Source organism: Monodon monoceros, unplaced genomic scaffold (genome assembly GCF_005190385.1).
Source record: "Monodon monoceros isolate NGI ecotype Baffin Bay Population unplaced genomic scaffold, NGI_Narwhal_1 Super_Scaffold_10, whole genome shotgun sequence".
Taxonomy (NCBI): Eukaryota; Metazoa; Chordata; class Mammalia; order Artiodactyla; family Monodontidae; genus Monodon; species Monodon monoceros.
The window spans coordinates 56,311,236-56,334,923 of NW_021703766.1; the positions used below are offsets into that span (position 1 = coordinate 56,311,236).

At 45.4% G+C, this 23,688-nt stretch overlaps 1 protein-coding gene across 1 annotated transcript in view; it reads left to right on the forward strand.

Moving 5' to 3' along the window:
• The window catches only part of LOC114884042 (zinc finger protein 264-like), a 25,611-nt gene extending 1,953 nt beyond the window's left edge, over positions 1 to 23,658 (forward strand). Inside the window, exons 2-5 of the mRNA XM_029202522.1 lie at positions 69 to 195; positions 11,949 to 12,044; positions 20,183 to 20,326; positions 21,141 to 23,658. Coding sequence (XP_029058355.1) covers positions 69 to 195; positions 11,949 to 12,044; positions 20,183 to 20,326; positions 21,141 to 22,768 — 1,995 coding nt within the window. The 3' untranslated portion in view covers positions 22,769 to 23,658. The remainder of the gene's footprint in view (positions 1 to 68; positions 196 to 11,948; positions 12,045 to 20,182; positions 20,327 to 21,140) is intronic.
• Positions 23,659 to 23,688: the final 30 nt, after the last annotated feature.

Below are 23,688 nucleotides of genomic sequence, written 5' to 3' on the forward strand. Positions count from 1 at the left end.
CCTTCCAGAAACAAGCTCTGATCCCATCCAACAGCCCCAGGGTCAGCACTACTACCTCTATTTGACAGGTGTCTGTGACTTTCGATGATGTGGCCGTGACTTTTACCCAGGAGGAGTGGAGGCAGCTGGACCCGGCTCAGAGGACCCTGTACCAGGAGGTGATGCTGGAAAACTGCAGGCTCTTGGTGTCTCTGGGTAAGGCCTTGCCACTCTGCCATGCAGAGGACCTGCTATCTCCTTGTCAGGCATGCTCTGGCTCCATGCCCAGCTGATGGAGAAGCTTACCCTCTCCCCTACAGCTTCAGTCATTTTTGAGATTCATCTTTTCCTGCCTGCTATCTCTGTGTTTCTTTGAGCAAGAAACAGTTCCCCTTTGGCTCCTAAAAGGTGGTGGAAGGAAATGGGGGTGTTCTTCAGAACCCAAAGGCAGAATTTCCAGTTGGGCCACATGGGACTGAAGTAAGGACTGGGAACCACCAGGAGTATGCCGGCTTCTAGATCTCTTGTCCTGACTTCTCCCTCTAGCTTTGCTCATGTCTATTTTTTCAGAATGGCTTTTGTGTCTCAGCAAGTTTGTGGCAGGAGTGGCCACCCCAGTCCCTGCTCTCTGGGGCCCCAAGATACCTTGTTTTTACTTCTTTGCATACTTAACATTGTTTCTTTTTCTACTGCTGGGCTCTAGGGGGTTGTCCCTGAGGCAGGAGTGGCCACCTGAGCTCATACTTCCCTGAGCCTCTACCCCAGTGCCCAGCACAGACTGGCCTCTGTCTGAGGTTCTTGTTTCACATTCCAGACAGGGAGCTGACTGGGTGGGACTGGTTGGCTCACGTATCCCCTGCAACCCAGTCCACAGGGCTGTGAGTGATGGGATGGTCTCCAGGAAGAGGGTGAGGCAGGTGGGGCCTCGGGAGGTGTTTGCCTTCAGTGCCAACAGGTATTGTTCTAAACCACAGGATCTCGGTTATGGGGCTTTTCTGTTCTCCTGTGCCTTCATGATTGTCTCTTGTTCCCTGAGTTCTGGCCAAGATCCTCTGCTAGTCCAAGAGAGAGAAGCTGAGAGAGTAGTGCTTCTCAGTACTTGGCAGTTTTATCCCCAGGTGACATTTGGAAGTCTGCAGCCACATTTGACTGTCACAGCTGGGGTGTGGGTGGTCCCGGCATCTAGCAGGTTAGAGTGCAGAGATGCTGCTTAGTACCTGAGGATGGACAAGACAGCCCCATTCAACAAAGGTTGATCCAGCCCACAAGGGCAAGAGAGCCAAGGTGGAGAAACAGCAGCCTGAGGATAATCACTTTAGACCTCTCAGTTTAAGGGAAAGGAGAGCTGTAAATCCAGGGCATAGGGTAAGACATGCCTGTTTTTAGAGAATTGGGCTTGTATTCTGTGTTAATGAGAAGAGGTTACACAAAATTAGGAAACGTTTGACATATTTAGATATTTTATAACAAAATTTTAAAAATAAGAAGGCCCATTATCTGACCCTGCTGACCCTTCACTCACCTCCCCACACTTTTCCCTGAGCTCAGTCTGCTCTGGTCATGCCAGCGTCTTGCTGTTTCCTGTGCACATACTTAACATACTTGCCTTGGGCCTCTCCACTTGCTGTTCTCTGTGCCTGGTGAGTGTGCTTGGGCATTTTGGCTTTTCTTTTCTTTTCTTTTCTTTTTTCTGATTTTTCTTTTTTTTGTGGTACGCGGGCTTCTCACTGGTGTGGCCTTTCCCATTGCGGAGCACAGGCTTCCGATGTGCAGGCTCAGCGGCCATGGCTCACGGGCCCAGCTGCTCCGTGGCACATGGGATCCTCCCGGACCGGGGTACGAACCTGCGTCCCCTGCATCGGCAGGTGGACTCCCAACCACTGTGCCACCAGGGAAGCCCCTTTTTTCTGAATTTTAAAATTTAATTCTATATATATTTTTTATACAGCAGGTTTTTATTAGTTATCCATTTTATACATATTAATGTATATATGTCAATCTCAATCTCCCAATTCATCACACCACCACCAACGCCCCCCCCCCAACCGCTTTCCCCCCTTGGTGTCCATACGTTTGTTCTCTACATCTGTGTCTCAGTTTCTGCCCTGCAAACCGGTTCATCTGTACCATTTTTCTAGGTTCCACATATATACGTTAATATACGGTATTTGTTTTTCTCTTTCTGACTTACTTCACTCAGTATGACAGTCTCTAGATCCCTCCATGTCTCTGCAAATGACCTTTATTTTAAAGTATTTTATTTGATATGAGTATTGCTACTCCAGCTGTTTTTTCATTTCCATTTGCTTGTAATATCTTTTTCCATCCCCTCTTCAGTCTTATGTGTCCCTAGGTCTGAAGTGGGTCTCATAGACAGCATATATATGGGTCTTGTTTTTGTATCCATTCAGTGAGCCTCTGTCTTTTGGTTGGAGCATTTAACCCATTCACATTTAAGGTAATTATTGATGTGTATGTTCCTGTTACCATTTTCTTAATTGTTACGGGTTTGTTTTTGTAGGTCCTTTTCTTCTCTTGTGTTTCCCACTGAGCGAAGTTCCTTTAGCATTTGTTGTAGAGCTGGTTTGGTGGTGCTGAATTCTCTTAGCTTTTGCTTGTCTGTAAAGCTTTTGATTTCTCCGTGGAATCTGAATGAGATCCTTGCCAGGTAAAGTAACCTTGGTTGTAGGTTCTTCCCTTTTATCACTTTAAATATATTATGCCACTCCCTTTGGCTTGTAGAGTTTCTGCTGAGAAGTCAGCTGTTAACCTTATGGGAGTTCCCTTGTATGTTATTTGTTGTTTTTCTTTTGTTGCTTTCAATAATTTTCCTTTGTCTTTAATTTTTGTCAGTTTGATTACTATGGGTCTTGGCGTTTTTCTCCTTGGGTTTTATCCTGCCTGGGACTCTCTGCACTTCTTGGACTTGGGTGGCTATTTCCTTTCCTAGGTTAGGGAAGGTTTCGACTATAATCTCTTCAGATATTTTCTCGGGTCCTTTTTCCCTCTCTTCTCCTTCTGGGACCCCTATAATATGAATGTTATTGCATTTAATGTTGTCCCAGAGGTCTCTTAAGTCCTTTCATCTTTTTTCTTTCTTCTGTTCTGCAGCAGTGAATTCCACCATTCTGTCTTCCAGGTCACTTATCCGTTCTCCTGCCTCAGTTATTCTGCTATTGATTCCTTCTAGTGTATTCTGTATTTTAGTTATTTTATTGTTCATCTCTGTTTGTTCTTTAATTCTTCTAGGTCTTTGTTAAATATTTCTTGCATCTTTTCGAACTTTGCCTCCATTCTTTTTCCGAGGTCCTGCATCATCTTCACTGTCATTATTCTGAATTCTTTTTCTGGAAGGTTGCCTATCTCCACTTCATTTAGTTATTTTTCTGGGGTTTTATCTTCTTCCTTCATCTGGTACAAAGTCCTCTGCTTTTTCATTTTATCTTTCTGTGAATGTGGTTTTCCTTCCACAGGGTGCAGAATTGTATTTCTTCTTGCTTCTGCTGTCTGCCCTCTCCATTTTGGCTTTTTACATGGCTGCCCCTTCTCAGCCCAGTTGCCACCTCCTCACCAGCTGTGTTCTGACCACCAGACTTCATGGAGTGTCCACCCATCCCTCTCACTTTCTCTCATCATCCTATTTATAACCATAAAAGTGGTTCTCAACCAGAGATGATGTTGCTCCCCAGAGGAAACTCAGCAACATCTGGAGATAGTTTTGGTTATTACAATCTGCACGTGGATCCTACACCATCCTTATAATTCGCAGGATGGGCTCCTCCCCACCTTTCCAACAAAGAATTATCTTGACCTAAATTATCATGTCAGCTTGAGAAACCCAATTTCTGAGAGTGCAGGGACACTTGTTCAGCTGGCATTGCGATACAGCCTGATGTAACCATTCCATCATTTCTTCTCTTCCTGCCTCCTGAATGTGTTTGACGGGAAGTCTGGGTTTAGTGCTCCCTTCTAACATAGCTTCTCTGCCTTCCCCACACTCCCTACCCCTGCAACTGTTGCTACTTTCCCCTTGTCAACAGAGGCAGTAGCCTTAGGCCAGGAGCCCTGAGCAGCAGGCAGCTGAGCTCTCTGGAACTTAAGAACACTGTTTTGATTTCACTTCTGCATTTTTTTCATGGTGACCTGCCATCAACGGAAGTGACCCTGGGTTTCCCATTTATCAGAGTAATGCGGGATTCCCTTTTTGAAGAAATCTAAGAAAACATTTATTAAGTGGGTCACTTTTAATAAGCAATTGATAACTGTCACTGTGCAGGTACCCTGAGCCCTGACCAGGTGTCAGGACTGTTCAGGCACTATTCATGCTCCACTCATTGAAATTGTCACAGGGTCCCCACTGTATTAATTAGTATCTGTGAGATTTGAATATTTCCAACAGGCTTTGGGGCACTAAGGGTGTCCCTAATTGTCTGGAACCTGGATCTGCTTGAGTTAAGGCAGGAGGAATAGTGGCCTGGTGTGTGAGGCTTAAAGAGGTGGGCAAGGGTGTGGTTTTGGATTGTTTGGTTTGCACATGAAGGGTGTGCTCTGATATTTCACATCATATTAAGGAAACTTTGGGGGATAATAGTGGAGAGTTTTAGAAGGTATGGCATAAGTTGTCTTGTAGAGTATAGAAAACCATTTTGAGAATGAAAAAGAAGAACATAAGTAGAGATATGGGAAGTCCTTGCAGGCAGGCTCATAACTAAGTTTCCCATTTGTGTAGCATTAGCCAAGAAAATCGATATGTAATTTGGGGAGTGTTTAAGAGAATCTTTCAGGAGTTATAAGGTGTGCTAAAAGTATGGCTTTGTATATATACATGTGTGTGCATGTTAGTGTGGTATTTGTAAAAAATAAACAAACATGGGACTTCCTGGTGGCGCAGTGGTTAAGAACCTGCCTGCCAATGCAGGGAACACAGGTTCGAGCCTGGTCCGGGAAGATCCCACATGCTGAGGACCAGCTAAGCCCATGCACCACGACTACTGAGCCTGTGCTCTAGAGCCCGCGAGCCACAACTACTGAGCCCATGTGCCACAGCTACTGTAATGTGCGTGCCTAGTGCCCATGCTCTGCAACAAGAGAAGCCACTGCAATGAGAAGCCCACGCACCGCCATGGAGAGTAGCCCCCACTCGCTGCAATTAGAGAAAGCCCATGTGCAATGAAGACCCAGTGCAGCCACTAATTAATTAATTAATTAATTAATTAAAAAACAAACCAACAAAATCCTTTTTCCTCATAACACTTCTGATATCAAACGTCTGGGTTTTCCATACCAGGCAATTCTGACCCTAACTACCTGGAGTTAGCACAGACTCCACAGGTTATTAAGGATTCAGTCCCATAGACAGCCCCTCCACCTCCCACCCACCCACTTCAGATGTCAGTCACAAGTCCTCACAACCTGTCCTGACCAACCAGCTATAAATTGGAGATTTCCCTTTTGGCAGATTGAGGCATATACCAGGGTCACAGACAGCAGCTCAGGAACATGATAGAATCCCTAATAGAAGAAAGCAAAAAGGTCCCAGGTCTGATTTCTGTCTTAGGAGAGGAAGTCCGTGGGTATCTGCTGGGGTGAAGGTTTTCGTGTCCCCAGGCGAAGTCATCTTCATCAGTGAGGTCTTGGTCTGGGACGTGGGGCAGGGTATCCTTTGCAAGGGGGTACGTACGCACTTGACTTGATGTGGGCCTCAGTATTTGCCGTGTTTGGTTGAAACAGTGGCTTCCTCAAAGGGTTCAGGCCTCTGACTTATAAACCAATAAAAGTACCCAGACCAGTTATAGTAAGAGCAACAGTTACCAGAATGCCATATGGCTGTTCTTCAAGGTTTGGTTTGTTTGTTTTGTTTTGTTTTGAAGTTCAGGGCAAATGGATTCCATGTCAGGTGACCAGCTCCCTGGCCTGTGGGGCAGTGTGTGGCTAATGGGTGCCGGGAGCGTGTGCTCCCTCCTTCTGGTCTCCAGCCTCATGGAATGATGGGAAGCTCTGTGTGTAACTGCAGGGGAGACAGTGTGAATGGCCTCCTGTAGAACGAGTCTTTGTGTACATAGAGGTGAGGCACATTCCCTTCCAGAGTAGGAAAGGGCAGTGGGACATTTTTAAAGGTGTGTGATTCAAGGAGCCTTGAGTTAAGGCTAAGGGGTGAGATAGAGGCCCAATGAGGGGTTTGTTTGTCAGACTGGAGTTTGAAAAGCAGCTGTTTAAGGAAATCGTTATGTTTTTCAGTTAAACCAGCTATTTGGGGCCTATTGGGGCCATGAAGCTCTATTGACTACCTCTCTCCAGAGCCCAGCATTGTGTAATTTGAGAAGTGAAATGTGTATCTTGGTTATTGTCAGTAATGTCTGTAATTCCAAAGGGAGTAAGGAGCTTCCTGGCAAGGCCTATCGTTGTGGCCTTTATAAATGTAAGGACATGTGATTTTGACTTACTTACTTTTGGGGTGTTGGTGAGACAAGAGTTTCTTTACCCTGAAGGAGGCAGTTTTTAAGCAATGGCCCAACAGTTTATAATGAATGTGAAGAGGAGGCCGTTTGTTGATCAGGGCATCTAGTACTAAGATGACCCCCTGAATAGGCCAAGAAATGTTTCTTAGATCCCATTTTTTATTTGGACATTCTGGCTACAGGATAGAAAGCAGCATCGATCTACTGAGCTCCATCATGTGCTGTGGATGTAAGAGATCCACAAACTCCCACAACTGTTCACTCACTTAATCCCAAGGTGCTCCCCAGGTAACCAAGGGCTGTGGGGAGGGGTGCCCTCCTCCAGCACCACAGCATCTGGCAAGGACCCACCTTGTCCTACAAGAGGAATATGTCAGAGGGCCCAGGTTGGGTTCCATCCTGTCCTGGGGCCTCAGGAGCTGTGCTGAGCTTGTGATGTGCTGTTGCCATGATCCAAAGCTTGATGGGCAGCCGGATGTGGCGGTCAGTGGCTCGGGGTCTGCAACAGCCTTCATTACCCGGAGAGCCTTGTGTATAGTTAGTTGTTGTTTTAGTAGCATATAGTACCAGGCTGAGGGGACAGTCTGTTACATCAGAAGCCCTTGGGCATCTGTGGCCCCAGTAGGTGATTCAGAAACTCGAGGAGGTGTGAGAAGAGGTTGTCAAAGCCTCTTTGGTGAAGGAGTCTCTGAGGACACTGATGGGACTGGCTATTTAACAGTATTTTGAGCAGATTTTAGAGCTTTTGTTGGAGGGAGTCCCATTTAAGTTGGGCTGATTTGCAAGTATCAGCATCAGGGAGAGTAAATAAAATTTATAAATGAGGAATATGTGGCCACCAGACCCAAAGTAATACTAAATAGTATTTTTATCTAAAACTAGTCCCCAAAGGATTAAAAGGTGTTGGACTCACTGTCACAAGCGTGTCAAATGAATCTCCTTAGACGAGGTTGTCATTGATGTAACATCGCCTGTGCTCCTGGAGAGAGGTGGGTGGGTGCAGCTGAGGTCTTGGCTGCAGAGGGTGTGGGTGTTGGCAGAGCTGTTGAGCCACCCCACAGGGCAGCCTGGGGAGGAGTCCTATTTGCCTTCAGAGAGAAGGCAAACCGAGGTTGAGAGGCTGTCAAAATACACACCAGCAGAACACGTTAGCCAGATCTGTAATTGAAGAGTAATTACCGGGTTCTAATAATACTGGGTATTGGGTGTGTGGATCTTGTTAGTCAGCTCAGGCTGCCATTACTGTATGGTTAAACAGCAGCTTTATTTTCGCACAGTTCTGGAGGCTGGAAGTCCCAGTTCAGTTGCTGATAAGGATCTCTTGCTGGCCACCTTCTTGCTGTGCTATCTGACTTTTCATCTGGCTTGGAGAGGCCTTCTCTTCCTCTTAAAAGGATATGGGTCCTACCAGATCAGGGCCCTACCCCGTGACCTCATTTAACCTTAACTACCTCCTTAAAGGCCCTAAGTCCATATAGGATCACACTGGGGATTAGGGTTTAACACATGCAGTTTAGGGAGACACAATTCAGTCAGTAACAGGAACCCTAACAGATGGGACCACGGCATTAAGATTGCAGTAACTCACAGCGAGGTGCCCTGTGTTTTTTTAGGTTTAAGAACACGCACAGCTGGGCTGTCAACGTGGAGAAGCAGTGGGGATCACCACCCCTTGATTAATTAGGTCTTATATAAAAGTTTTATTCCCCAAAGACCCCTTTTCAACTTACATTGGGCTGAATTATTATTTTAACTCGGGTCTGTAGGGTCCCATTTTATCAAGCCAATTAATTTGTAAGTGCCAAAAAATTATTTTAATTGTGTATTGTGTCAGAGCATCTATGCCCAATATGGGATACTTTAGGACAGTGGGTACTAGGGCTATAGGAAATTCAGGTAAAACTACAGTCAAAGTGAGATATACCTATTTTTTCTCTTTAATATTTAGATACTTTTTACAGTGGTGGAGTAGTGTTTCATTTTAGTGGGATCCCCAGGTATAACTATGATTTGAGCCCCTGTATTAAATTCATGAAGTTTTGTCAGTTGATGCATTTTAGCAAATTCTAAAGATAATTTAGAACCTGTGTTGTGGAGTCAGACAAACCAATTAGTGCTCTGTTTTGTTTTGGTGATGAAATTTTTTTAATATATAAGTTTTGTTATACCATATGTAGTTATTATATAATAATTATATAAATTTTAGTATATAAATTTTGGATTTCCAATTGGGTCAGTATAGACAGAGTTCTAACTTAGTTATGTGTTGTATGTTATTTAAATTTTTATTCTCTCTCCCTGTTATCTAGGGGTTTTTGTTGTTGTTACTGCTTATAAATCAATAAGTAGTCTAGAACCAGTATTATGTTTGCTAGACCTGGCGTTTGCTTGATATGTAAGGTTAATAATGTGCCCCCTTCCCTTCTTTCTTCCTTTTGAGCTTTTCAGCCATTTAAAACCCTGGTTTTTAGTTTTAGTTTGTCTCCTGCTGAGGAGAGGAAAGGGCGGAGGGGCCTGGGGCCTCCAAGATGCAGCCTCTCCCCTGGATGGCCCTGGGCCACAGCATAACGAGCCCCTTCCTCCCCACTCCTTTTTTTCTGCCTCCAAACAAAATCTTTTTTGGGGGGTGGGGGGGTCACCTTTCTGCCCCCACCACCACCATTTTTCTTTCTTTTATTTGGGTATTTACCTGGTAGGCTCTTAGCAGTCCCAAGTGGCAACCACTGTGAGTGGCAGCCTGCCTTTCTAGGGAGGGGCTGGGGCTCATGCCTCAGGACAGCAGTGGTGGTGGCAGTGTCCTGACGGGGTGACAGTTTGGTGTTGAGGAAGAGCTCTCCACGTACATGCTGGTCCGCAGCAGCACTCATGAGTGCCGGAAACACTGGCCGGGCTTACACAATCTGGAGTAGGTTGAGAAACATCCTCAGGTGTCTCAGAGGGCAGCAAAAACAATATTCCTTATTCCTTTGTTTCTCCCCCCATTATACGTTGAACTAGCAGTCTCCAGAGATGGGATCTCTTATCCGCTACGTGGTTGGGGCAAACTGCAACAACAGTAAGGCAAGCAGCCATGGCAAGGTTTGCCTGTGAAGCAGTCTAAGCCTCTTCTGTGCCATGGCATGTGTGAGGGAGGTGCCCTTTGCCACTCGCATCCCTGTATTGCTCCAGGGACCAGTGCCTGGACTCTGGCCAGGTGTGCCCTCAGAGGGCAGGCAGTGCCATCAGTCTCTCACAGGGTGGTGGGCAGCTCAGTTGAGCAGCCCCCCACGGACTTCAGTGTTGTTGGCTCAGTTGATCACACTTGAATCCCAACCGTCTATTGGGGGGCCTCGGCGTTAGGCAGTAGCCAGTTACCTGGTTGCCCCGGGGTCACCAGCCCAGAAACTTGGTGTGTTGACAATGGCGAGACAGACTAAGTGCTCCGTCTCTTCCCAGATCAGGTGGCAGCTAGGGACTCACAGCCCTTGCGGACCTAGACAGGAGGAGCGCTCTTCAGAATTTTGCTGGGTATCTAAAAAAAGACTTAGCTCAATGGAGACATACCTTACTTTGACCGAAAAGAGTCAATATTTTAAATATGTGAGTTCTTTAAATTATTCCATCCATTTTAAACAACATAATGCATTTAAATTGCTTGGTACAGTCCCTGGGATATGGTAACACCCTATAAATATTAACTTTTCAATTATTATTAAGGTTAAAAGTTCATAGTGACGTGGTGGATTGGTTAAGCATGTGGACTCAGCCACTGTTCAGCAGACTCTTCTCAGGGAGTGACACTTGAGCTGAGACCCAAAGAGAAGTAGCTGGAAGGAGCAAGGTGGGTAGAGAACAGCCTTCCAGGGAGAAGGGCCAGCATGTGCAAAGGCCCTGAGGTCCTAGGGAACGTGACTCCTGACAGCTGAAGGGAGGTCTTGGTCGCTGTCGCTGAGCCCCGTGCTGAGCACGGAGCACACAGGAGAGCACATTGCTTAGTGATGACTGATGAACCCTGGACCTGACAGAGAAGCTGTCGGCGAGTCCTGGCACCTCTGCCGTCGACTTCCTGCCGAGTCTGTGTGTCTTTCCCCTGCATCTGTGTTTGGCTGTATATGACAGACCGGCTCAGTCTTCACCCTGGAGGAAATTTTTTATCTCACCAGTAGGAAGCTCAGAGGTGGGGCTGGCTACCGGGTTGGTGGGTGCCAGCCCAGTTGTCTGCTTCTTCCTGGTCTAGGGCCTCGGGCAGGTTCCCTCACAGGCGACCCAGGCTGCTGCGGGACTACAGCACTGGCCGTTCCCCTCACTCAGCCATCCTGGACTAGAGCTCTCTCCTCCAGAGGGCTGGTGTAGGTCATCTGCAAGTTGGTGGAAACCAGAGTTTTCAGCCCTCCCTTGATGCCAGAATCTGGGGTGGTTTTTTAAATCTGTAAGGTATCCAGGCCTCATCTGCAGAGATTTGGTTTCTTTCTCTTTTTTTTTTTTTTAATAAATAAATTTATTTATTTTTGGCTGCGTTGGGTCGTTGTTGCTCACAGACTTTTTTTTAGTTGCAGCGAGTGGGGGCTAATCTTAGTTGTGGTGTGCAGGCTTCTCACTGTGGTGGCTTCTCTCGTTGCGGAGCATGGGCTCTAGGTGGGTGGGCTTCAGTAGTTCTGGCACACGGGCTCAGTAGTTGTGGTGCACGGGCTTAGTTGCTCCATGGCATGTGGGATCTTCCCAGACCAGGGCTTGAGCCTGTGTCCCCTGCATTGGCAGGCGGATTCTTTAACCACTGTGCCACCAGGGAAGTCCCTATTTGGTTTCAGTTGGATGTGAACCAGACATCTCAGGAGGTTTTAATGCACAGGTGGTTGAAATTCACTTGGGTTAATTAGTAAACACCTTCTGGAAGGAGGCAGCCATATTCTCTGTGTCTCTTGGCTGCAGCTGAATAGAGTTGGAACTCTGCAATGGGGGTCAAAGGGAATAGGTGTTGTCTACACAACCAGCACTGCAGTCTAAAGTCTTTGGATCCCAACATTGGTGGTGTTTTTTTTTTTTTTCTTTTTTTTTTTTGGCTTCGTTGGGTCTTCATTGTTGCATGTGGGCTTTTCTCTGGTTGCGGCGAGCAGGGGCTATTCTTTGTTCTGGTGTCCAGGCTTCTCATTGCGGGCTTCTCTTGTTGGGAGCGCGGGTTCTAGGCGTGTGGGCTTCAGTAGTTGCAGCACACGGGCTCAGTAGTTGTGGCTCGCAGGCTCAGTAGTTGTGGCACAGGGGCTTAGTTGCTCCGTGGCATGTGGGATCTTCCCGGACCAGGGCTTGAACACGTGTCTCCTGCATTGACAGGCGGATTTTTAACCACTGCGCCACCAGGGAAGCCGCAACATTGGTGTTTTTGACCTTGGTTTCCAGGTTCCAGGTCAGGATTTCTGTGGATGGAATCAGCTTCATTCAGAGGTCTTGTCCACATCCTGAAATCCCACACTAGATCGAGGGGTTTTCTTTGTTTTCACAGAAATCCTAGCGTCTTCTTCCTTTCTCCATGAACAGGGTGTCCTGTTCCCAGATTTGAGCTGATCTTCCAGCTGGAGCAGGGGCAGAAGCTGTGGACTGTGAAGAAAGACCTCTCCCGAAGCACCTGTCCAGGTAGGAGCCAAGATTTGGGCAGCTGGGAGACCCTGCAGGGGGAGGTCGCTGGCCCTGGTTCCTTGGGGAAGCGTCTTGTTCGGGCCTCTGTGGTGGTCTGGAGGCCACGGAGCCCTTTGACTCCAGGTCCCTCTGTCCTCCTGGAGGATAGAGGTGCATGAGCTGAGATGTGTCTTGGGCTCCAGCTGCCTGGGCTTCAAGCTTCAAGCTGCCTGGGCTTCAAGCTGTCTTGGGCTCCAGCTGCCTGGGCTTCACCGATCACCAGCTCTGTGGCCCTAGTGAACTTCGGGATCTCGTTGTGTCTTTGTATATATAAGTATGACTAAGTTAAATCTTAGCTGCCATGTCAGACAGACTCCAGCATCTTGGTGCTCAGCATGTAGAAGCACTTGTTCTTTTTTTGAATTTCTTTCTTTTGCCATGCCTCGCAGCGTGCAGGATCTTAGTTCCCAGACCAGGGGTCGAACCCGTGACCCCTGCAGTGGAAGCTCGGAGTCTTAACCACTGGACCACCAGGGATGTCCCTGGAAGCACTTTTTCTGAGGCACACCCGGTCCGTGTGACTGTGCATCACACAGCTGTTCAGGAACCCGGGTCCACTCTGCCGTCAGCATGTGGCTTGAAGGTTGTCCTGACCTCCTGCAGCAGGCAGAGGAGAGTGAGAGGGCAAGGAAGACTTGCACAAACACCAGCCCCCCGCTTCCACTGATAGGCACTAAGCGCTTGGCCACACTCGGGGGACGGGCCTGGGAGATGGGGCTGAGCCATGTGTCCAAGTGGAGGAGCCGATGGTTTGGCGAGTGTGGTCTGCTGCGCTCAGTCTGTTCCTGATAGTTGCTCCGTCTCCGGGTTGTTGGGGACGTGGTCACATAACGCGCTAAAGCATAAAACCGCTTAGCACAGCGTCTGCGCCGCAGTCAGTGGCTCGTGGGAAGTAAGCCGTTGGTGTCATTCATGTCCCTGTATTGTAATGAGTAATGCATCTCACGTTTCCCTCTGACCTCTGAGGAAAAGGGCCTTCCTTCCTCTCCCAGCTGCTCTCCAGCTCTCGTCTGCCTCTCCTTTCCCACCCTGTCCGTCCAGACACTCAAGAAGCCTTCCCTTGTTGCATGTCTCCCTACTCCTGTTTGGTAAAACCTGACGGTGACACTTGTCCTGCTGTGCCCCACATCTGGGCTGCTGAGGGCACTGGGGCCGCCGTATGTGGTGATGGGGCCCCTGCAGAGTCGTGCTCTTTCCCTCCTAGTCCCTCGGGCGGCCCCACCAGCCTGCGAGTGTCTGTGTGCAGCCCGTCGACAGCCCCTCAGGGGCAGTTCCTGTGTGCAGCCCGTCGACAGCCCCTCAGAGGGGCAGTTCCGAGCCTCTGCCTTCTGCTCTCTGCCCTTCTCCACCTGAATATCTCAGAGGCACCCAGTCAGCATGCCTGGCAAGGAACCCGTCACGATGCTCACTCCTTCCCCTCCCGAGTTAGAGCGCATGGTCCTGCCATCCAAGCAGATTAGAGACTGGATACAGCCCCAGAGACTGTATCCTCACCCCTCCACCTCCCTCGGCCCCTGCATCCGGCCATCCTCGCAGTGACCACTTCCCCAGGACAGGTGTCTCAGCCTGTGACCCCTCATGTGTCAGCAAGTTTTCATGTTAAAAATCTATCCCCTTGTCTTGCTTGGTCTTCTACCCTTCCACACTCATTCAGACTCTCAGTCTATAGTTTTCCTTTCACCTAGTGGAAGAGGTCTTGGCCAGTTGTTGAACCATAGTCTAGAGTATACCTTTTAGGGAAATTATTTCTTCACTTACTTTCTGCTTGTTTAGCAATTTCATCCTTGCTCTGCTCAAGGTAAAAATGTGCCCGTGTTTCTTACACTTGAAGCAAATAAAAAATGCTCCTGTTTCATATTGTATTCATCCACTCTCTGAGGCATTTAATTTTTTACATTTTTTCACCCTCACAAACAGTGCTGCCAAGAACATTCATATATATTGGTCATCTTGCACACGGTTAGGCTTGTCTTTTGTTATTTCTCGGAGTAAAATTGTTGGATTATAGGTTATGCAAATTTTCAAGTTTAGGTGATAATGTTTTCTAAAAGGGATGTACCTATTTATAATTCTCCAGATTCCACCAGTTATGTCCTGTTCAGTCCTTGATGCTGTAAGGCTCCTCAATTTTTGCTTAACAGACTGACACAAAATTATATCTTAGGTGAGCTTGCTTTGCATTTCCCTCATTCACAACCTTTAGCACCTTGTCATGTGATTATAGGCCCATTTGTACAATTGTCCCCTCATATCCGCAGGTTCTGCCTCTGCAGATTCAACTGAGCACAGATTGAAAGCATTGGGGGGAAGAGAAAATACCAGAAAGTTCAAAAAAACAAAACTTGAATTTGGGGCTTCCCTGGTGGCACAGTGGTTAAGAATCTGCCTGCCAATGTAGGGGACATGGGTTTGAGCCCTGGTCCGGGAAGATCCCCCATGCCACCGAGCAGCTAAGCCCGTGTGCCACAACTACTGAGCCTGCACTCTAGAGTCTGTGAGCCACAACTACTGAGCCCGCGTGCCACAACTACTGAAGCCCGTGCGCCTAGAGCCTGTGCTCTGCAACAAGAGAAGCCACCGCAATGAGAAGCCTGCACGCCGTACCTAGAGAAAGCCCACATGCAGCAACAAAGGCCCAGTGCAGCCAAAAAAATAAATTAAAAAAAAAAAAAACTTGGGGCTTCCCTGGTGGCACAGTGGTTGAGAGTCTGCCTGCTGATGCAGGGGACACGGGTTCGTGCCCCGGTCTGGGAAGATCCCACATGCTGCGGAGTGGCTGGGCCTGTGAGCCATGGCCACAGACCCTGCGCTTCCGGAGCCTGTGCTCCGCAACGGGAGAGGCCACAACAATGAGAAGCCCATATACCGCAAAAAAAAAACCAAAAAAAAACACTTGAATTTGCCTTGTGCTGGCAACTGTTTATCAATATATAGCATTTACATTGTATTAGATATTATAAGCAATCTAGAGATGATTTAAGGTACACAGGAGGATGTGTGTAGGTTATATGCAAATACTCCACCATTTTATATAAAGGACTTGAGCATCTGCAGATTTTAGTATTGAGCAGGGGGTTTCTGGAACCAGTTAATCTGCTGTGGATACTGAGAAACAACTTCTTTGAAATGTCATTTCATGGAAAATGCCTGTTTCTGTTACCTTGTTTCTCTTTTGTTTGTAGGGATTTTTTTTGTACATTCTTGATACTTTTATCAGTTATAGATGCTGCTCTATCCCCAATATCAAAAATATATTCTTGTTTTATTCTAAGATGTTCTAAGCTTGGCACTTGACATTTAACTCTTTTTGGTCTGAGGTAGAATTTGAGTATAGTGTGAGATAGGAATACAGTTTTTTGGGGTTTTTTTACTTTTTTAAATTAATTTTTTTATGATCCTTTTAATGTGTTGTTGGATTCTGTTTGCTAGTGTTTTGTTTTGTTTTTGAGGTCGAATGAGACAATTTATAAGTTCCCTTAGTAAAACCTTGAAGGAGATGAAAAAAGAAGTACACAAAGAATACTAAAGAGCTGGGGGAAGAGCAGAAATCAAGAGAGGGAGATAAGTTTAGGTGGTTACTAGTGTCAAACTTTGCAGTGCGTCATAATTATAGTTACTGTGTTCAATGTTAATTCTCTCCCCAAGATAATTTCTGAAGGTTGTACTTTCACATCTCTTTTGCTTCCACTTCTGTCATGCTGGCTTCTTTTATTGGTGGGATAACAGGCATACTTCAGAGAGATGCATGTTCGGTTCAGGACCACCATCATTAGGTGGCCATGCGGTTCCCTCATCTCCTTTTTTCTTTATACTGATGAGTAGCATTCTTCATCACAAATGGAAGGTGGTGTGCTGGAAAAATAACATGGAGCTCCAAGGCCCAGAAGCAGCATGGGGTAGAGTTTTGTGACCTCAGATTCATTGTGATCCCAGTAGTGTCTGTCTTTTGTAGCCTCCTCTCATGTCTTCTTTCCTTGTTCAACTCTTTTAACGTGTTGCCATCCTTGATCCAATATGGAAAATTTAGTCTGTTTCCACAAACTGATTTCACCAGGAGTCCCTCATGTGATGACGTTCTGTCAGATTCTCTTGGTGTGTGAACTGTCTTCAGGTTCAACATACGAATCAAGTTTGGAGGTTGGGGTCCATCCTTCTAGTGTTGGAGGGTCTCCTGCAGAGGCAGGGAGAGGCTGTGGCTCACCGTGGGGACAAGGACACTGACAGCAGAAGTTTAGGGAAGTACTCCTTGGTGTGAGCCATCCCAGAGTCTCTGCTAGTATTTTGTTGAGGATTTTTGCATCTATATTCATCAGTGATATTGGTCTGTAATTTTCTTTTTTTGTGTGGTATCTTTGTCTGGTTTTGGTATCAGGGTGATGGTGGCCTCATAGAATGAGTTTGGGAGTGTTCCTTCCTCTGCAATTTTTAGGAAGAGTTTGAGAAGGATAGGTGTTAGCTCTTCTCTAACTGTTTGATAGAATTCACCTGTGAAGCCACGTGGTCCTGGACTTTTGTTTGTTGGAAGATTTTTAATCAGTTTCAATTTCATTACTTGTGATTGGTCTGTTCATATTTTCTATTTCTTCCTGGTTCAGTCTTGGAAGGTTATACCTTTCTAAGAGTTTGTCCATTTCTTCCCAGGTTGTCCGTTTTATTGGCATACAGTTGCTTGTAGGTAGTCTCTTAGGATGCTTTGCATTTCTACGGTGTTTGTTGTAACTTATCCTTTTTCATTTCTAATTTTATTGATTTGAGTCCTTTCCCTCTTTTTGATGAGTCTGGCTAATGGTTTATCGATTTTGTTTATCTTCTCAAAGAACCAGCTTTTAGTTTCATTGATCTTTGCTAATGTTTTCTTTGTTTATGTTTCATTTATTTCTGCTCTGATCTTTATGATTTCTTTCCTTCTGCAAACTTTTTTTGGGGGGGTTTGTTTGTTCTTCTTTCTCTAGTTCCTTTAGGTGTAAGGTTAGATTGTTTGAGATTTTTCTTGTTTCTTGAGGTAGGCTTGTATTGCTATAAACTTCCCTCTTAGAACTGCTTTTGCTGCATCCCATAGGTTTTGGATCTTCGTGTTTTCATTGTCATTTGTCTCTAGGTATTTTTTGATTTCTTCAGTGATCTCTTGGTTATTTAATAACATACTGTTTAGCCTCCATGTGTTTGTGTTTTTTACGTTTTTTTCTCTGTAACTGATTTCTAATCTCAGCATTGTGGTCAGAAAAGATGCTTGATATGATTTCAGTTTTCTTAAATTTACCGAGGCTTGATTTGTGACCCAAGATGTGATCTATCCTGGAGAATGTTCCATGTGCACTTGAGAAGAAAGTGTAATCTGCTATTTTTGGATGGAATGTCCTATAAATATCAAATCTATCTGGTCTATTGTGTCATTTAAAGCTTGTGTTTCCTTATTAATTTTCTGTTTGGATGATCTGTCCATTGGTGTAAGTGAGGTGTTAAAGTCCCACACTATTATTGTGTTACTGTTGATTTCCTCTTTTATAGCTGTTAGCAGATGCCTTATGTATTAAGGTGCTCCTATGTTGGGTGCATATGTATTTATAATTGTTATATTTTCTTCTTGGATTGATTCCTTGTTCATTATGTAGTGTCCTTCCTTGTCTCTTCTAACATTTATTTTAAAGCCTATTTTATCTGATTACGAGTATTGCTACTCTAGCTGTCTTTTGATTTCCATTTGCATGGAATATCTTTTTCCATCCCCTCACTTTCACTCTGTATGTGTCCCTAGGTCTGAAGTGAGTCTCTTGTAGACAGAATATGTACGGGTCTTGTTTTTGTATCCATTCAGCAAGCCTGTGTCTTTTGGTTGGAGCATTTAATCCATTCACATTTAAGGTAATTTTCAATATGTATGTTCCTATGACCATTTTCTTAATTGTTTGTTTTCGTAGGTCCTTTTCTTTTGTGTTTCCCACTTAGAGAAGTTCCTTTAGCATTTGTTGTAGAGCCGGTTTGGTGGTGCTGAATTCTCTTAGCTTTTGCTTGTCTGTAAAGCTTTTGATTTCTCCATCGAACCTGAATGAGATCTTTGCCAGGTAGAGTAATCTTGGTTGTAGATTCTTCCCTTTCATCACTTTAAGTATATCATTCCACTCCCTTCTGGCTTGTAGAGTTTCTGCTGAGAAATCAGCTGTTAACCTTATGGGAGTTCCCTTGTATGTTATTTGTCATTTTTCCCTTGCTGCTTTCAATAATTTTTCTTTGTCTTTAATTTTTGCCAATTTGATTGCTATGTGTCTTGACATGTTTCTCCTTGGGTTTATCCTGTATGGGGCTCTCTGCGCTTCCTGGACTTGGGTGGCTATTTCCTTTCCCATGTTAGGGAAGTTTTCGACTATAATCTCTTCAGATATTTTCTCTGGTCCTTTCTCTCTCTCGTCTCCTTCTGGGACCCCTATAATGCAAATGTTGTTGCATTTAATGTGGTCCCAGAGGTCTCTTAGGCTGTCTTCATCTCTTTTCATTCTTTTTTTTTCTTCTGTTCTGCAGCAGTGAATTCCACCATTCTGTCTTCCAGGTCACTTATCCGTTCTTCTGCCTCAGTTATCCTGCTGTTGATTCCTTCTAGTGTATTTTTCATTTCAGTTATTGTATTGTTCATCTCTGTTTGTTTGTTCTTTAATCCTTCTAGGTCTTTGTTAAACATTTCTTGCACCTTTTCGATCTTTGCCTCCATTCTTTTTCCAAGGTCCTGGATCATCTTCACTATCAGTATTCTGAATTCTTTTTCTGGAAGGTTGCCTATCTCCACTTCATTTTGTTGTTTTTCTGGGGTTTTATCGTGTTCCTTCATCTGGTACATAGCCTTCTGCCTTTTCATCTTGTCTGTCTTTCTATGAATGTGGTTTTTGTTCCACAGGCTGCAGGATTGTAGTTCTTGCTTCTGCTGTCTGCCCTCTGGTGGATGAGGCTATCTAAGAGGCTTGTCTAATTTATTTATTTTTATTTATTTTATTTTTTTGGCTGTGTTGGGTCTTTGTTGCTGCGTGCGGGCTTTCTCTAGTTGTGGCGAGTGGGGGCTACTCTTTGTTGCAGTGTGCGGGCTTCTCATTGCGGTGGCTTCTCGTTGCAGAGCATGGGCTCTAGGCGCACAGGCTTCAGTAGTTGTGGCGCATGGGCTTAGTTGTTCCACAGCATGTGGGATTTTCCCGGACCAGGGATCCAACCCATGTCCCTTGCATTGGCAGGTGGGTTCTTAACCACTGTGCCACCAGGGAAGTCCTCTGTATAAGTTTTAAGTCATACAGCCTGATGGTTTGATTTACATATATTGTGAAATGATTACCACAGTAGGTTCAGCTGACACCCATATAGATAGAAAAAAAAGTAAAGAGGAAAAGAGAAAAGGAAAAAAAAATTTCTCCTTGTGATGAGGACTCTTAGGATTACTCTCTTAACAGTGCTTTTTTATAGCATACAGCAGTGTTAGCTACAGTTATTGAGTTGTACACTGTATCCCTAGGACTTGTTTATCTTAAAACTGGAATTTTGTACCTTTTGACCATCTTTCTCCAATTTCACCTCCCCCCACGTTAAATTCTTCATTGGTATAGCTCCTCTTTAATGTTTTCAAGTAAACTATTAATATTTTCTCCGTCTAGATCATGTGTATTTTTCTAGTCTTTTCACCAAACTGTTCGGGCATAACAGACCTAATGTGTCCATCCCAGTCCTGCTCACCTCCTGCCTTATAAGCCCTGTTCTGGGAGTCCTCACTGTAACCCAAGTCAAAACCATGGGAATCAGTTTCCCTGGATTCTTGTCAATACCATCCTCATGGCCTGGGGGGCCTTTGTACATTCTGTGTCCTAAGGCTATAGTGTCCTTCCCGCCTCCTCTCTGTGGCAACTCCAGTGGTGCCAGTAGGACTCCCCTGGTCTCTTCCTGCACACAGTTAGCAAAACTCAAGGTTAGAAATACAGAACTCCAGGACTGCCAAGTCTGCCCAGGTGTTGTGAACCATCTGCAAGTCGAGGGGTTTCCCAGTCCACCCTCAGGCTCAGTGATTTGCTAGGAGACTCACAAAACTCCCTAAAACCTGTTATGCTCACAAATCGTGTTTGTTACAGGCAAAAGATGCAGAGTAGAAGAGGGGCCGGAGGTGTTCCAGACACGAAGCTTCCGTGTCTTCGGCGTCTCATTACCTCCTGGAATCGATATTTGGCAGTATGTGCACGGAGTGTTGCCAACCCAGGAAACTCACCAGAGCCTCGGTATGCAGATTTTTGTTGAGTTTTCATTACAGAAGCATGATTGATTGAGTCATTGTACATGGGACTCAGTCTCCACCCTTCTTCCCTTTCCAGAGATCCAGCTGATAACTCGTGGTTCAAAGTCACCTCTTTAGCATAAACTATCTAGGGGCTCATAGTGAGTCATCTGTTGTAAAGTATCATGTACATCCCTAGGGACTCACCATGAACAACAAAGACATGCCTGTCTCTCTGGAGATACCCAGTTTACAGCTTACTTCCTTAGAGCTGGGGCAAGGACCATACTTCTCTTTGGAGATAGTTGAATTGGCATTATACACTTCCTGTCCTTTATCAGGGCTGCATTAGATGCCTTTCCCTAGTGGGTTTTTTTGTGTGTTTTTTTTTTCAGCCGTGCCACTTGGCTTGCGGGATTGTAGTTCCCCCACCTGGGATTGAACCTGGGCCTGGCAGGAAGTGAAAGCACAGAGTCCTAACCACTGTACCATTATGGAATTCCCTTTTCCTCGTGTTCTTACAGCAACATGGGATGTCTTTGATTAAAGGAAACTGAAAGCCCACAGAGGCATTATTACTCTGTCCAGCCAAGCCTGTGAAATTGTGGCGTTATGTCCATTGCAGACTCTCTTACTGGGTCTGGCTTTCAAGGTGTCAGCAGTCTAATGACCAAGAAAGAAGTTACAATGTTGAGATTCAGAGGTAGCAAAACAGACACAGAGGCACTGTTTTCATCTTTATCTTTTTCACTGAAATGCTGATTTTGTTTCTTCCTTGTTGGTATTACTAATGGCCTTGTTTATTGGGTTTCTTTCAGTTGACAAAGGAAAACCCAAGACCACAGAACCTACCACTTGTGAGCCAACCCTATTTGAGGGAGCCTCTATCCAGGAACTAATACAAGGAGGCCCAGGGGACTCCCGGTTTGGACAAACCAAGGATCAGGATGGGCTGTTGGAAATGCAGGAAGGACACTTGGGACCAGGGATGGACCCCCAGAGGGAGAAGCTTCCTGAGAAAATGAGTCCTGAACATGGCAGCTTAGGGACAGCTGGTGGTGTGTGTTCAAGGATTGTAGAGGAGCTGGTCCCTGCAGGAGGTGCTGTCCATGACCATGACTTATGTGGATCTGGTAATGATCACATGATTCAGGAAGAGGAAAGTGTCTTTAAATGCAGCGAATGTGGGAAAGTTTTTAACAAGAAACACCTTCTTGCTGGACATGAAAAGATTCACTCTGGTGTGAAGCCCTATGAATGCACAGAGTGTGGGAAAACCTTTATTAAGAGCACACACCTCCTCCAGCACCACATGATCCACACCGGGGAGAGGCCCTATGAGTGCACAGAGTGCGGGAAGGCCTTCAACCGCAGGTCCTACCTTACACAACACCAGCGGATTCACACTGGAGAGAAGCCTTACAAGTGCAATGAATGTGGAAAGGCCTTCACCCACCGCTCCAACTTTGTCTTACATAAGAGGAGACACACCGGGGAAAAACCCTTTGTGTGCAAAGAATGTGGGCAAGTCTTCCGACATAGGCCAGGATTCCTTCGACATCACATCATCCACAGTGGTGAGAATCCGTATGAGTGCTTTGAATGTGGCAAGGTTTTTAAACACAAGTCATACCTCATGTGGCACCAGCAGACTCACACTGGGGAGAAGCCCTACGAGTGCAGTGAATGCGGTAAAGCCTTCTGTGAGAGCGCAGCCCTCATTCACCACTATGTCATCCACACTGGGGAGAAGCCCTTTGAATGCCTCGAGTGTGGGAAGGCCTTCAACCACAGATCATACCTCAAGAGGCACCAGCGGATTCACACTGGGGAGAAGCCTTTTGTGTGCACTGAATGTGGAAGGGCCTTCACCCACTGCTCCACTTTTATCTTGCATAAACGGGCCCACACTGGAGAGAAACCTTTTGAGTGCAAAGAATGTGGGAAAGCCTTTAGCACTAGGAAAGACCTCATTCGGCACTTCAGCATCCACACTGGGGAGAAGCCCTTTGAGTGCACGGAGTGTGGGAAGGCCTTCAACCGCAGGTCAGGCCTCACCAGGCACCAGCGGATTCACAGTGGAGAGAAGCCCTATGAATGCATGGAGTGTGGGAAGTCCTTTTGCTGGAGCACAAACCTCATTCGACATGCCATCATCCACACCGGTGAGAAGCCTTATAAGTGCAGTGAATGTGGAAAGGCCTTCAGTCGTAGCTCATCCCTCACTCAGCATCAAAGGATTCATACTGGGAGAAACCCTGTCAGTGTGACAGATGTAGGAAGAACCTTCACCAGTGGGCAAACCTCAGTCACCCTCCGAGAACTCCTGTTGGGCAAAGAGTTTTTGAATGTAAACACCGAGGAAAATCTTTTGCAGGAGAAAACACCTACCATTACATCTGATCGTACATACCAAAGAGAAACCCCACAGGTATCTTCTCTGTGAGAAAACCTGTCACGGATCATCAGTAGTTGTGTAAAGACGCATTGTAGAAATTGACCCAGCCTAGAGCCTTACTCTACATCTGAGAGTTCATCTGTGAGGGAGAGACCAGTGTTTATTGTGCACTAAGGAAAACTTTAGCTACGTTTTTCCCTTAGTTTACACTGTAGTGTTATCTCAGGAATTTTTATAAAACGAAGGTGGAAACTTAGATGAAAAAATGAAATGCAAACATAGTTTGAGACTTCTCTGTCAAGGTTATGGCACTTTGTCATGGATCCCTTAGTTTACTTGGGATGAGGGGAATGTTATTTCACAGGCAAAGGGCCTTGACCCTTTATGTGTCTTATATATACATTCGTTGCTGTCCAGTATTGGGAGAGTTAGACACTTGAAGCCAGGTATTTAAGTAGATAAAGATACACATATGACACACGGGCACGTTTTATTGCACCAGTTAAGACTGTTTCAGGCTTTGGTTTTTTTAAAAAACAAACGGTTCTTTTGGTGGTTTTAAACACCAAACATTCAGACTTTTTATTGATTCAATCTGTTGTTTAATTTCTGTAGCTATACGGTAAATCTTAAAATTGGGTAAAGTGAATACTTTTATTATTTAAATTAACTCCGCTTTCTAGTTCCTTGGACTTGCCATATAAATCTTAGGATGCAAAAAAACCTTGCTCACGTGTTTATAGAAATTGATTTAAACCTGTAGAGCAGTTTGTTTAAAAGCAGCACCATGAACACAGTACATGGTATGGTGTTTCATGTATCTAAGTAATTCTTGATATTTCATTACCATTTTATAATATTGAACAATACAGGTTCTGTACATTTTTGTTAGGGTTTATGTCTAGGTTGTTGGGGTTTTTTTTTTTTAGTGATTTGTAAATGGCTTTTTTTTTTTTTTTTTTTTTTTT